Source organism: Vulpes vulpes, chromosome 5, assembly GCF_048418805.1.
Source record: "Vulpes vulpes isolate BD-2025 chromosome 5, VulVul3, whole genome shotgun sequence".
Classification (NCBI taxonomy): domain Eukaryota; kingdom Metazoa; phylum Chordata; class Mammalia; order Carnivora; family Canidae; genus Vulpes; species Vulpes vulpes.
This window is the reverse complement of record NC_132784.1, coordinates 120,180,224-120,196,164: the sequence shown is the minus strand read 5'-3', so window position 1 is coordinate 120,196,164 and position 15,941 is coordinate 120,180,224. Positions and strand designations below refer to the sequence as shown.

The 15,941-nt window shown below is 35.8% G+C and overlaps 1 protein-coding gene across 3 annotated transcripts in view; it reads right to left on the bottom strand.

The window, feature by feature from the left end:
• Positions 1 to 15,941, bottom strand: part of SEMA3C (semaphorin 3C) — a 208,708-nt gene that overhangs the window by 53,611 nt on the left and 139,156 nt on the right. For all 3 annotated transcript variants that reach the window (XM_072759820.1, XM_026006115.2, XM_072759819.1), the window contains exons 9-12: positions 15,827 to 15,941; positions 13,468 to 13,537; positions 11,511 to 11,655; positions 1,746 to 1,968 (exon numbers count right to left, since the gene is read on the bottom strand). In XM_072759820.1, coding sequence (XP_072615921.1) covers positions 1,746 to 1,968; positions 11,511 to 11,655; positions 13,468 to 13,537; positions 15,827 to 15,941 — 553 coding nt within the window. The remainder of the gene's footprint in view (positions 1 to 1,745; positions 1,969 to 11,510; positions 11,656 to 13,467; positions 13,538 to 15,826) is intronic.

Sequence of the window (15,941 nt, the reverse complement as noted above, 5' to 3'; positions counted from 1 at the left end):
GACAATGACGAGGGATTTAGGATTTGTTTGCACATAATAGATTAAAACCAAATGAATAAATGAAATGGCCAAGGAATATGTAAAAAGAAGAGGACTGTGGACAGAACCTTGGGGAATACCTACGTTCACAAGCAGGAAGAAGCTAGGCTTATGCAGGAAACTGAGAAGGAACTTCTACTACTTGTGGCCGAAGCAACAGGTAAAGAGAGATTCTACAATACCCCATGGTACAAAGAGGAGATGGAAATACCTCAGTGATTAAAGGTGCTCGGTGATTCATTGGGTTTTCTTATCATGAGGACATTGAAGACCTTGGCAAAACCAGCAGTACAGCAGAAGTGGCCAAGAGTGAAGGTGTAGTCTAGTTTTGTATCCTGGTGTAAGGTTTCTAGCCAAGGATACAGTAGAGAATGAATGAACAAAGTGAATGAGAAGATAACTGATAAAGTTCCTGGAAATTGCAGGAAAGGATAAAATTGAGAACAGACTAGAGAATGGTTAGTCTAGGAAGGAGGAATTATTTCTCAGGTATGGGGCAAACAAAGAGAGGACCAGTGAAAACACCCGTATGTCTAAGTGTGAAAGATGATGCCAAATATGCCTGCCAGCAGGTTCTCAACCTCCGACCAATACAAGCTGAAATTATATGAGAGTGAAAGATTCAGATCTGGGCTTTTCAGTGTAAGAACAAAATAAGAATTTTATAGGAAAGTCACACTTTGTGGGTATTTTTTCTTGGTTAAATATCCACATCTTAAATTGAGTGAAGTGTGAGTGCAATTCATTTCTTAGGTCAGAATACGTGTTGCACCGCTGCATAGCTTATAATGAGATTTATAGACACGTTTTGTATCTCTTTCTTATTTATTTATTTATTATTTATTTATTTATTTATTATTTATTTTTTCCGTATCTCTTTCTTAAGCTAGTAGAGGAATTGCCTAATCTAATGAAGTAGTTTTGATATTATAAATAAAAAGACTTCATCACTTCCTGCAACGTAGTCAGGAATGTTTGAAAGATGTTAATTACTGTCTAATGGCAAACTAGAGCTTTTTCCTCTCGAGGAGTGGTTCTCAAACTTTACTGTGTATTGAGTTACTTGGCGGGCTTGCTACAACACAGATGGCTGGGTCTTATCCCTAGAGTTTCTGGACTGGGGACCTAAACTTTGCATTTCTAATAAGTTCTTGGGTAAAACTGATTTTGTTGGTCTGGGGAACACATTTTGAGGACCTCTGCTATAGAGCCAGTCATTTCACATTCATATAGATTTATAAACAAGAGTATTTTTCACTCAGTCTATTAAAATTGGCAAACTATGGTTGTGAATATATTAAAATACCACCGTTAATATTTTCAAAAAAGTTATTTGTATTTGTTATTAAATTTACCCTTAAGTGTCATCTAGAACTATCTATCATTATCATGATCGCTTGGAGAATGGCTCCATGTATTTGTTAAGAAGTTGCAGAATTTGCTTCAGTTGAGAGACACACTTACATGCTTAAGATTTCTTCCCATCTTTTCTTTCAGCTCATAATTATTATCTTTCTCTATTATATGTGCCAGCGACTGTTCTAGGTGCTTTACATATATGAACCCATTTGTTCCTCACAATAACCCTACGAAGAAAGGGTTTTGAAGAAATCAACATTGGAGTCTCTCTGGTTCCAATATTACGGGTCTTACTTATTAAACTCCTTTACTGCACATTGCAGGATAGTTTGAGCTCAAATGCTTACCTGTGCCAAGAAACAAGACATGGTATCTACCGTCAGCAGCATTCACTCGATCCACAGCTATCTTTGTGTACTTGTAATCCGTGCCTATGCGAACAATCAAAGGCCTTCTGTGGATTGGGTATACAGAATTGTACATGAGGGGATGGTTTCGGATAAAAGTGACAACATCATCTGGAAACTCCTTAGTAGTCCGCATGTTGGGTGTAAATGCTCCTCCTGGGCACTAATAAAACATTTTAAAAAGAACCAAGTTAGTAAATAGTTACTTCACTTTAGTGATAACTTTTCAAAGGTTATCACTAAAGGTCCTACTTTTCAAAATACTTAGAAGCTTAAGTTGTTTTAAGTGCAGCTCCTCCTTGACTTATGATGGGTTTAAATCCTGATAAATTTGTTGTAAATTGGAAATACCGTAAGTTAAAAATGCATGTGATACCCTTAACCTACCTAACATCATAGCTCAGCTGAGCCCACCTTAAATACACTCAGAGCACTTATATTAGCCTACAGTTAGACAGAAATCATGTAACACAAATGCTATTTTATTATAAAGTGTTGAATAGCTCATGCAATTTTTTAAAATACTGTATTAATAGTGGAAAACAGAATGATTTAAGAATAGGAGCTGTTGACCTTTGTGATCACATAGCTGTCTAGGAGCTGCAGTTCTCTGCCTAACCCAGCATCATGAGAGGGGATCGTGTCACAAATCACTAGCCTGGGAAAAGAGCAAGATTAAGTACTCAAAGTACAGTTTCTGCTTAAAGTGTACTGTTTTTGCACCAGCCATCATAAAGTCAAAAAAAAAAAAAAAAAAACCATGAGATGAACCATCCCAAGTGGGGACCATCTCTACTTGCTCTCCATTGAGAAGAAAACAGCAAGACTGTACATACAACTATCTATAGAAACCGAATTAAAAATAAACCCAATTTGACCATTTGAGCAAGGCTAAGTCCACTTGTCCTGCTCCAGTTGTTTTCAGAGAGCAGTTGATGCCATTCTGTCTATAACTTCTTACCTTTCCACCCCTCTCTTTTCTATTCTTATTTTGTGCCAGAAACAGTGTTGTTAGGGTAAAAAAAAAAAATCTTGTGGATAAAATCTAATGCTGTTACTGGCTAACATAGCTAATCGTTATCAAATTCAATCAGAACTCTAATGGGCAAGAGTTTTTATTCCATCTGATTCCCTCCTCCCAAGAGGGATCTCTGGAGTTGGAGCTTGGCTTCGGTGTGGTAAATTAGACCTGACCATTCCCCTCTTGACAAGACTTCTGTGACTTTCATTATCTTTGGAATAAAATTACAACAGCTTAGCATGGCCTACCGATCCCTGCATGTCTGGTCTGCATCTACCATTGCCCTAGTAGATCTCACTGTTTTTCTTTTCTTTTCTTTTTTTTTAAGATTTCATTTATTTATTCATGAGAGACACACACACACAGAGACACACACACAGAGAGAGAGAGAGACAGAGAGAAAGAGAGAGAGAGGCAGAGACACAGGCAGAGGGAGAAGCAGGCTCCATGCAGGGAGCCCCATGCGGGACCTGATCCTGGGACTCCAGGAGCACACCCTGGGCCAAAGGCAGGCGCTAATCTGCTGAGCCACCTAGGGATCCCCAGTTCTCACTGTTCTTGAGGCTCAAGCATGCTCCCCCTCCAGGACCTTGGCACTTGCTATATTCCCCATTTGAAATATGCTTCTCCAGATAACTCCATGGTTTTCCCTGTTACCTCATTCAGCTCTCAGTTCAAAAGTCACTTCTTTAAAAGTGGAGACACACATAAAAATAGTTCCCCATCTCTATCTCCACTATCTCCTTAACCTGCTTATTTTTTTCACAGCTCTATTTACCTAGTTGTATATTATATATTAGTTGCTTGTGTGTTTACTGCCTGCTTCTCCCTCTAGAATGTAAGCTACATGTTGACCTTGACTGGTTATATTTTGTTCATTGTTTCACTCTGGGGCCTGTATATAACAAAGCTGACAAATAATAGATATTCAACAAAGGATAATTTAACAAGTGATTTACTCTATTACAGCTGGCATTCAATTTTGGTTCAGGGTTGTATGAAACAGGAGCCTCGATTCTGGCCAGGAGAGGAAAGATTCAGAGCTTCAAGTTCAAAGAGGCAACTAGAAAGCAATAACAAGATCTGAAAAAGGACTGCTGGACAGCTTCAGTAGTTCTGGAAAGAAGGTATAACAAGGGCTTCTGGGGAGAGGATTCCATTTATAGGGCATCTGAGGCCAAGCTCAGGGGTAGGCTGGGAGCTGCTGGAGCTTGGAATGCAAACTTATCCATTAATAGGATCTGTGTTAAGTTATACAAGCAAAACTGTTGGGTATAATCTTTAACATATACACACACTATTTGTGTAATCCTATTAAATACCTGACAATATTTCAACTTTCAAAAGCAAAAATACTCAGGTATTCAATGCCATATTTTCTTGAAAGAAAAGCACTTCTGTTCTAGTTTTCATTTATTCTCTTATGAGAGGTAAAAGGTAAAGGAAAGCAACAAAGCAAACTTTCTGATCAATAGCAAAGGATACAACATCTGTAGCAAAATGTAGGGTGTAATGGGGACAGTAATAAACTGGAAAGTTATGCCTTATTCCAAACTGGCAATGAATACTCATTTCTAGCTATTGCTCCTATGCAGGAATATAAGTCTAGTGTGGCCAGATTTCAACGGAAGGTAGAAATGTGGAATTTTATGTGAAATCTGCCAAAATTACAATGTTAACTCAATGTAAAAAGAGAAAAGCAACGTTAGGGACCCAAAGACATGGTGACTTGTAGGTTAAATCCTTGCAACAATTATCCCACAAGGTTAGTGCCTCTGGACCAGTATCGTTGGGCAGACCCACGTTTGCAAATAACTCTCAGCAAATTATTAATATTGCCTTACTCACTTAGACTGTATCGTACTGAGGCAATTTTTAGACTCACTTTGACCAGTTAACATTACTAGAACTTTTTGCAGGACCAGTAAATATAGTTCTCTTTTTATAGAAAGGCACAGGGAGCAATTAAATGACTTCACTAAGGAGAGATAATGAGACAAGTAATAAAAGTAAGCCTCTGATTCATTATCCCATCAAGCGACTTTCATCTGGGGCTCATATGCTTTTCTTTTAGGAAAAAGCATTATCTTTAAATATACATGTTTATAAATTGCCCACAAAAAAAGACCAAATGGGGAAAAAGAATTTAATTTGATGGTATTCTAAAATGATGGATGTGTTCCATACTTCGGGAAAGTGTAGAATTATGGGTGTTCCCTACCCTCATTCTTCACACAAAGTGGAAAAAGGGAAACACATTGCTCACTGAATGAAAAAATGGAAAGAACAAATGCATAGGCAACCCAGCTCCTCATAAAACACCACTAATTATGGTTTGCTAAGCTGAGAAGTCTCCTTAAATATTTGCAAACATTCTCATTTGTAAGTGCCAAAGATCCAAAGTTAGCATATATTACTAGGCAATTTATATAATTTCCAGTTAGCAATTACTTTCAGGTGTGATAAGGTTATTAAATTATAAGTGTCTAGTTTCTGGGCTTTACTTAATTTAAATTCAGTTAAAAATTATGTCTCATGTGCACAAAAGTATACTTATTAAAGAGGTAACCCAAACAGATCAACTCAAATCAGTTATTTTATGTTCATTCAAATGTCCCCCATTAGGGACTTTAGTTTTATGAACTTCTTGCTTAGAAACAAATGTTTCCTGGTAGGAGTATTTTCAAAATCACAAAATAAATCTTTTTGACAAGAATTAATTTTCTCAATTGATTCATGGCATAAACTTTGCAGATAAGACACAGGATGAATGACAATGATGGTGACAAGAATAAAAATGGATTACCCTTTGCAGATTCTCTCTCTGGACTTGTGAGTTTGCTCAGTGTAACATTACCAAGTATAAATAAAATGCATGAACTTATCCCTCATCTTGTGATATGTGAAAACTTGTGTACTGAGATCTCAAGATAATAGAACATCCACAAACTATCATAAAATAAAGTCTCTGTCCCTGAATGAGGCTGGTGTCTCATTCTTCAGAAGGCTGAACTCTACAAATAGTCATTAAGTAGTTTGGGTTAAACTTCTCCTTTAAGCTGTTTTTTTTTTTTTTTTTTTTTCTAGTTCTAGCTTTCTGTTTATCGAGCAGTGATAAGCACTCCTTTTTTGAGTAAAGACATTTTAAGTGTTTTGATTACTAAAGTGTTGGGTGAAATGCTAGGAACAATAACAATGCCATGTTAAGGAAGTATCAGCAATTGTTGCCCTCAACCTAATTTCTTTCCTATTTTTAGCTATTCTTGACACCTGCCATCCTCCGATGCTCCTAAATCTCACATCCATGATCTTAGTTTTCAGTATTAATATACTCATATCTTAATTCATGTAGCTATACCTTGGACACTTATTTTTTTTTAGATTTTATGTATTTATCCCTGAAAGATACACAGACACAGAGAGGCAGAGATACAGGCAGAGGGAGAAGCAGGCTCCACACAAGGAGCCCGACGTGGGACTTGATCCCAAGATGCCGGGACCACACCCTGAGCCAAAGGCAGACACCCAACTGCTGAGCACCCAGGCATCCCTCCTTGTGAATTTTTTTATTCAAAAAGCATTTTGATGTGTCCAATAGAAGACACAAGTATAAGAAGCCACCATTATCTTGTAGACATAAGATTCTTGAAAGATGGGCATATTCAAAGCAAAATAACAAGGCATATAATGATAATTTAAGACAAATATAAAATAAATATCAAATCTTGATTCATGATCAATTGCCATATATGGTTAAGAGCCAATATTTTTTAAATGAATTCAGAATAGAGCAGAGAACTTACGGCTTTCTGAGTTGGTGGAAAGGCTTAGAGATAGAACAAAAATTTGGAATATTTAAGAAACTATAATGTGGGGCATTGCTGGGTCATAATGCTCAAAGTGAAAGAAAGGTAGGAGTTGAGGTTAAAGACTGCAGAAAAGCAAAGCAAAACTAGTCAGAGAAGGAGTGACTGACATGGTCAAGGGGAGCTTGACCTAACACTTGAAAGATGAGTGGTGTATGAATAAATACACGGACATGAATAAATGGCATTCCAGAATCTGGGTTAGTTTCTGGCATTGGTCTTTGAAACTCGTATTCTGAGAGAAACTGAGCTCATGCTTAAACCCTTAGTAATCTAGGCCCTTTATTTAAAGCCCAAAGAGTTATATAGCTGAGGACGTGTACTTATGCACCACTTGGTCCACATTTTACTTTCATTTATCCCTCACTGCTGACAAGAGTGCTCTGCTCCAGTCCTACTAGCTCAGGGGGAGCTTCTAGAACTCCCTTGTTAATTTCCATCTTTGCCTTATAATGTAAGCTGTAACCTTTGTCTAGAAGAGCATTCTTTCCCCACCCAAATTATTCAAATCTGACTGTCTTCAGGGCCAACTCAATCTCATATTTTTTATATGCCTTCTCAGGACAAGGCTATCCTACAAAAGTCTCTGTCTCATCTAGACTTTGATAGTATTTATTGTCTATTTTATTCATGTCTCGAATAATGATATGAAACATGTAATGAACTTTTCATGTCTACATGTCTTACTTAATTTTATTGTAAACTTCCCTAACAATGCTTTAAACGTCTATGAAGACTAGAAATACTTCTAGGGGATCCCTGGGTGGCGCAGCGGTTCGGCGCCTGCCTTTGGCCCAGGGCGCGATCCTGGAGACCCGGGATCGAGTCCCACATCGGGCTCCCGGCGCATGGAGCCTGCTTCTCCCTCTGCCTATGTCTCTGCCTCTCTCTCTCTCTCTGTGACTATCATAAATAAATAATAATAATAAAAAAAATTAAAAAAAAAGAAATACTTCTAATGTAAGAACCACCCAAAGATGTGTGGAATCAACAGAAGTGCCAGCAATAAAGTTCTCTTTTTCATGCCACCACTAACTATGTGGGTTTTGAATTTTCTGTGTTCATTTGCTGTGAAGAGGTATCAGAACTGTTCAAAGCAAGATTAAGGCAGATGGTTCTGGTCCACTTATAAATAGATATTAAAACAGAACACTTTAATGAGGTTCTGCTTTAAGCAGGATAGTATAAGCAAAACAACTTTCTACAGAAGCTTTATACACATTGCAACAGAATAATGTAATATGTTAGCTCAGCCACAGAGAGAATCTGCAGTCTTTGGCTGCCCTTTGCAACATACCAAAGGTGTCTTGTTTCCTCCACAAACTTGAATTACTTATGGAAAAACATTATGACACAATTGGCAGACTTCTTCCCACTGACTTGGGCTTGCTAGTTGGGGCAGTTTGCTAACAAAGCTATCAACTCTGCTTTAAAAGAATCACCTACAGGAAACATTAGAGTGAGGGTATACAATTTCTGGCCCTGTCATTTTTTTTTTTAAGAATCCAGTCATGTATTTATGAGGTTGACCGGGCAACTGGACTACTGTGTAGGGAAATAAAGTACAGCAGTCACAGTTAATTCTTCACAGGAAGACTTCAGAAGCAACATTTTTAACCCAGAAAAGAGAATGCTTTGGGTCACTTGGCTGTAAGTCTTCCTGCTATATCGGTGGGATATTAAACCCTGGAAGCCTGGCCATCTGAGTCAGACAGCTGAGCCTTCATGGTGTGTTGCTCAGCGAAGGGTGGAGGGACCAAATTTTCTGGGAGGTATGCTTTCCAGAAGGAGTTCCAGAGGTCTTCCTCCACCCTGCCTGTTTCACTCCCTAAGGATCACTCATTTGACAATTTTTTTATTGAAGGGAGCTGCTCTGGTCTCAGCACCAGATGTAAGAAACCACATTATAGAAATATGTCTCAAGTACTGACTACTCCCTTTATTTCATGGAGTCAGCTCCAGATGTGTATTACTAAGCCCTGGCTTATACCACACTGCTTTACAGCAGAAAAAAAACATGCTTATTCTTAGGAACTTGGAAATAGTGAAAAGTGGGACTATTAGCAGAATTTTCTAATTTAACATTGGTTTATTTTGTTTTACTAAAAGGGGTTTATCTATTCTCACATTTTATGTAGAATAATTGCTATTTGACATGAGTGGTTTTCTCAATATGATTCCTGAGAGTCTTTCTGAACTGTCACTTGGGTGAAGAGTTTGACTAGCATTGAGAACAGGGGTGGCTTTCTTCAGGAAAAAAAAAAAAATGTAATTTTTTGTTAATTTATTACAATGATTTGGTTTTTTGGTTTGCTTGTTTTTTTAAAGATTTTATTTATTTACTCATGAGAGACACACACAGTGAGAGAGAGAGGCAGAGGGAGAAGCAGGCTCCATGCAGGGAGCCCAATGTGGGACTCGAACCCAGGTCTTTAGGAATTGCACCCTGGGCTGAAGGCGGCGCTAAACCACTGAGCCACCCGGGCTGCCCTATTACAATGATTTGTAATACTTGTCAACTTCAAACTGTAACTACTGTCACCATGGTGCTCTCAAGTCACTACTGTGAATCCTTACTTGAGATGAGGTGCATAGAATCTACTCTTATAAGCTGGGTATAAACTCGCTCCACACATACTCGTTGAGGCTCTAAGGCCTCAAACCTGGTTCTATTAGGGTGGCTCTCTTTTATCCGTTTTTTTGTTGGTTTGTTTTTTAATTTGGGAAATTTCTCTTAAGGTAATACTTGGGAAATGGAATTTTGTTGAGTTTACCAACAAACTATCCCTATACTAATCCCAAATGTATGTTGTTAAAAAGAATAATTAATGAAAGCATACACAGTCACAATCACTTGTAAATTTTCTGTATTAAGATGATGTAATGACTTGGTCAACTTCAAGTAGCAAGTAATTCTCAAAAATAAGATTTATTCTTGAATAGGTTATCAGTGAGTCATCTGGGAATGCATGAACTACACTGGATGAATTAATGAGAGCTGTGAGTTATAATGGAATCTGAAAATTGTTCACGTTCCTCTTCACTTTCACTTCTTTTATGTAATCTCTGCTTCTTATCCAACACACTCCAAGTTGAGGTGCCTTAGCGTCAATATATCTGTTGATATTTTGCTTGTGTTGCCCAAAATAATTAAGTATTTTTCCACTTTCTGTTGAGCTGTATCAAAGGGAGATCATGTAAAAAGAGACTGTGAATTGTATGATAGGACTTTGTCCCCAGCCATGATTAAGCGTGGCTTTTTCAAATTTAATTGTTTCATAGGTAAAGAGCAATGATGATAATCTTTCCAGCTAATTAAATTTTAATTATTCCTATAAAAGATGTATCAATGATTAATCTTTGTGCTTCCTAGCCAGGGAACCAAATTTGATCTCTTTCAATTTTGAATAAATAGGTTTAGAGGTTTAGCAAACTATTTTTCCTATTTTTTAAAGAAAATTGACAGCAGTATATTTAAGATGAGGAGAAAATAAAGGACTGAATAATACACTGCAAATAAACTCTGATAATAAGACAAAAATAAAAGGAATAAACAATAAAAATTACATAGGGTCAATATCTGAAAGCACATTGGTAGAGGGAATTTCGTATTTAAGGATAAAGGAAAAAGAGACATTTCAAGAAAACAATATTTTAACTATCTTTTGATTATTTTTTATTATAATACCATTCTTTTTATTCACAGCCACCCCATTTTATAAACATAACATATTCTATGAAATGCAAAAATATAAGAAAATTATATTCCTCTTGATTGTCTCTTCTCAGCGTACCATAGGACATTTTATAGAGATCAAAACTAATCAATATTCTATAATTCAATAAAGCATCATAATGGGCCAAATAAAAAAACATGTAGTAGGACTATGATTATTGTAGTCCTAGAAAAACTTCAAGTCCAATCTGTCAGTGCACTGCCTACAACTTTAGCTGGAAAAGTTAGTTTTCAAAGTATTTCTTAATACTGCTAATGTTATGAAACATGGGTATCCTGTATACCTCAAAACTTTATAGTTCATAAATATTTTATTGAATTATAACATCACTTTCATTGTATTTTTTTTAAAGATTTTATTTATCTATTCATAAGAGACACAGAGAGAGAGAGAGAGAGAGAGAGAGGGAGAGAGAGAGAGAGGCCAAGACACAGGCAGAGGGAGAAGCAGGCTCCATGCAGAGAGCCCGACGTGGGACTTGATCCCGGGACCCCAAGGTCACGCGCTGGGCTGAAGGCGGTGCTAAACTGCTGAGTCACCCAGGGATCCCCATTGTGTTTGTCTACACATACTACTTTGTTTGAGAAATATACAGTATATAATTTTTAATATATCCCTGAGTATATACCTTAAAATTGAAAGATCTATATATGTTTTATTGCTAAATTATTTTTTGTATGATTATTTCTTTATTAAAACAGGTGAGATTCATTAATATTAGGAAGGGTTGTAAAAAGCAACTAGCTTTCAAATTCTTTTAGGCTGCGACCAAAATGTTAACACTGTCTAAGCTATGGCTTTTATGCCAATAAAATTAGTAAATATCTCTGTTGTGTTTAACATATACAGTTGTCTTGAAATCTGGGAGATTTTATTAGTAATAGTACTTAGAAAAAATTGTAGAGGATCTATTTGTAAAATCCCAAATGTGAGAAACCATGACCCGTAAAATTAAAATGAGTATATCAGTAGGTCTATGGCTGTATTTAATAAATATCAATATGTCATTCATTTCTTGTTAAATTACATATATATATTTTTTAAAAAGCAAAATAACAAAGAAACTTTCCTAGATACTTACAGTTCCAGGGCGAGGATATGGAATTCTACCCTGATAGGAAATCAGCTGATGATTGGGCCCTTCTTTGTGGGCAAATGGCCCATTAAACACAGTCTGTATATCAGATAAATGATACACACACACTGCCGAGCCTTTAAAAACTGAGCTAAAAAAACAAAACAGAAAGAGATCCATTATTATACTTTTTTCTTTTTTTTTACTTTTAAATACAATTTTAAAAAAATAGATGGTAAAGTTAGTGATAAAAAGTTGATATAAGTCATCATGGAAAACTTGAATGTTACAGTGCGCATTGTAAAGCCAAAAAACTTCTATTATTTTGAAATAAACCATTGGTACACACGGCATTAAAACATTTAAGTCATCCATGGAGGTAGTACATAGTAATAAGTTATAGAAGAGTTATCATAAAAAAATAAATAAAAATTTAAAATATTTAAAAAATAAAAATAAAAAAAATAGAGAGTTATTGTTTCCAAAATATAGGACAAGTCAAAAAAGTTTTTAACTAGTTTATCTTAACAACAAAAAATCAATTGATGATTTATTAAAAAATATGAATTTGAATTCTAAGTCACTGTCAGTACAATCTATCATAATTTAACTCAGAGAAATAAGTCTCATTAAGAGAAATGGAATCTCTGTCTTAAGATGATTTTAATGTGAGAATGTTCTTACATGTGTCCTAAATAGTAACTAGAAAAATCTGTTATCATAGTTTTATGTATTTTCCCTGTTAATGACAGAAAACCCCAAAACCGAATAAGGTACAAAAGAGATTCATTATATTGTCAATAAAATCTCATAGAATTTGTTTAGATCCTTATTAAAAACTATGACTATTGTCAATAAGGCAGATTGACAGAAACAGTTCTGACTTATATGTATCTCCTAAATTAGATGCCTAATGGAAAACTTAGATGCCCATTGAAAAAAGCAAGATATATCAATTAATCATTAGCATCACTGGTCAAAAATGACAATTCTGAATTTTTCAAAATGCTATTGGGGGAAAAAACATTATAGAAATGGTTTTTTGAAACAACTTTTTAAAGAATTTGGTTCATTTCAGTTTGTTCAATTCTTTGAGAGTTAAATCAGGACTACTTTCTCTATTAGAACAGGAGTTAAATTGTTCATCCTGAAGGGCATCTTTTTACAGATTTTATAGGGCAAGTGTAAATATGATTTATAATCAATATCCCTGCCATTTTCTTTTACTGTGAATGGCCCATTACAGTTTACAATTATGCTGTGCTTGCCCCACTAGAAGAGAATGCTAAAAGCTCCAAGTTTTGGCCTTATAATTGATTGTCTAATAAAGGGGACCCATTACATTCTGCATTGGCCATGCCCCAGCTTGAGTATTGTGTTGCATTCCGAGTAACATTCCCAGTGTAACATGAGTAAAGAGAAATATGGGGAGGAAAGGGTGAGAATATGGCAAGTTTTCTTGAAATACATGACAGTTGAGATTGGACATCCCAGAGAAGTTAGAAAATCTTAAACCTATTTTCAGATAAATGAAATACTATCATATGGAATGTGAAAACTGGTGCGATATTCTATTAGTTTCTAAATGATCATCATTTTAGATCACTCCAGAAGTAAAACTTATTTCAACAGAAATATCAAAAGTTTTAGGTGAAACATGAATCCTCATATTACTTCCTTAAAACAAAATACCTTATATACTTTATTCCTGCATTTTAATTGATATCTTCCTTTCTTTGAGAAAGATAGCATATAATCATTACAAACACTCTGTTAAAAACTATTTTGAAAATGTTAGTTCAGCTTAAATATATTTTGGTAATCAGGCAAAAGTAATAAAACAGGACAGTTACACTCTGAATGCTATGTAAAATTAAAAGTTCAAAAGAATGTTTTATAATAATTACTATTACTCAATAAAGTTTATTGTTTAACCCATAAGCTGTAATTGTTTAATAATTACCTTGATGTTGTAAAAATGCCATACACTAGTGTTGTCCTTGGGTTATCAGTTTCCAGAAGAAACACATCCTCTAAAAAAGGAAGATGTCATTCTTTTAAAGTTCCCAAATATTAGCTGTATACTTAAAAATTTATCCTAATAAAATAAATTCAACTATGGAAAGTATTACTGAGTAAGATATTGTCACAGCATCATTATAATCTGGAAACAACTCCATGAACTCCGTGACAGGCAATAAAATATTATACAAACACTAAAGGGATTTATAAAGACTGCAAACTTATGGAATTCATGCTAATGAAGTACTATTAAGTGGAAAACACACAAAGGTATATATTGATTGAACTGTGAACTGTGAAACTGTACGCCAGGATACAATAAGCTTACCAGTGAGTGTCTCTGGTTAGCAGAGTTCTAGAAAGATGTCTTCTTTTTTCTGCATTTCCCTTTTTTTTTTTCTAAGATTTGTGTATTTATTTTAGGGAGAGAGAGAGAGAGAGAGAGAGGGGACAGAGGGAGGGGGAGAGAGAGAATATCAAGCAGACTCCCTGTTCAGCGTGGAACCCAATGGGGGCTCCATCTCACGACCTATGAGATCACGACCTGAGCCAAAATCACAAGTCGGACACAGCTGACTGAGACATCAGGAGCCCCTTTTTCCTGCATTTTCTAAATATACTTTAATGACAATGCATTACTTTTTCAAATTCAAAAAGTATTACAAATCACAATTTCTTTTTGACCTGGGGTTAGAAGTTGGAATGTGGAAGAAAACTCTTTCAAGGTGACTTTTTTTCTTTACATAAAATAAAACTTTTTGGCTTATGGTCAAAATTGCTAGTGATGTTTTTATTTAATTGATAATTCCCTCAATGACAAAAAGTTTAAAAGTATATTAAGGCAAAGACAAAGGTATAGGTAGTAAGGCTCATTAATACATAACAGAATGTGGAAGTAGATCTCCGGTAGGAAAGCCCGGTTAATAATCGATTGTTACAGTTACAGGAAAAATCTGAACTTAGTGATATTTTTGCAAATAAGTTTCTTGCTGGGAAATACAAAGAAAGATGTATTTATTTTAAATTCACAATGAATTTAGGACCTCTTAGGCAATAAATTAATAATGAGTAGCCTTTCCATATGTGAACAAAAGGCTGAACTGTCTGGCTCTCCCTAAAAAAAATCAGAAAGACTAAAATATCCTAAGTCATTAAAACAAAAACATATTTGCAAAGAATTTGGGAGAAATAATGTGTAACTAATTTATAACACAAAACTCACACTTAGAACTTTCTTCTAGAAAAGCTGATATTAATGTGAGCACACAGGCTGGCTTTTGAAGAGATCAGCTACCGTTTCAGTGTCCATGATGGCTAGAACCGGTAGATTTTTCTTTATTGTAATACATTTTTATTGCTTACCTCATCACCTGCCTCAAAATCTGAGAAGAGCCAGCAGTTTGTATTTTACTGGATTAAAGCAAAATAAAAGTCATTTCTAAATGGCATTTAGTAAACATGACACTCTAATCTGTATCAAGTTATTCTGATAAAGAGAACTATGCCACGGTGGAAAGAAATCAGATTGTTAGCCCTTATTTGACCTCGAAAATATAACCCTCCTCATGTCACACATGCCGAGATACTTAATCCCAGGGTCACCAAGGAGGACTGAGACTGGAGCACAAGCCTCATTTCTACTCTGATGCTTTCCCATCTAACCTCGATTCTGTTCATTAACAACGTTTTTTTTTTTTTTAAGTAATTAATTTATTTATTTTAGAGCAAAAGTGAGAGAGAGCAAGAGCATGTGGAGGAGGGCAGAGGGAGTGAGAGAAGCAGATTCTCCACTGAGCAAGGAGCCTGACTCAATCCCAGGACCCCGAGATCATGACCTAAGCCAGAGGCATACGCTTAACCCAGTGAGCCACCCCCAGTGGTGTCCCATGCTCATGAACTATTAATAGTAAAAATATATAGCCGTATTGTCATACAAACTGATTTCAAGTCAGAATATTAGAATTTAAATATACATGCAATGCACATTCTTTTAGATAAGCACAAATGTATCATTACTCATGTAAATTATGCAAGCAGCTCTCTCTCACACGGACGTACATACACTCATTCATATATCATGGTGAATTCAATGAATGAAAAGTTTGCGTAGTGCACTCAGGGGCAAAATACATTTAAAAAACACTTAAGGGAATTTATGAACAGTATCCAGATCGTTTCACATTGGCACATTACTGATGCTGAAAACATTCATGGAAAAAACACCCTCTTCTGAGAGGTTATTAAAATAAACTTTACAAGCTCTTTTTCCAAAAACATTTTGCAGTCTCACATCGATGTACCTAATTCATCAAAGTGTGTTTCAGGCCCGTCTTCGTCAGTCACAGAGCACACCAGCCTCGCTTTCAAAAAGGTTGTCCACTTGTTGACAAGGCTGCGCAGTCCCCCAGTGTCATT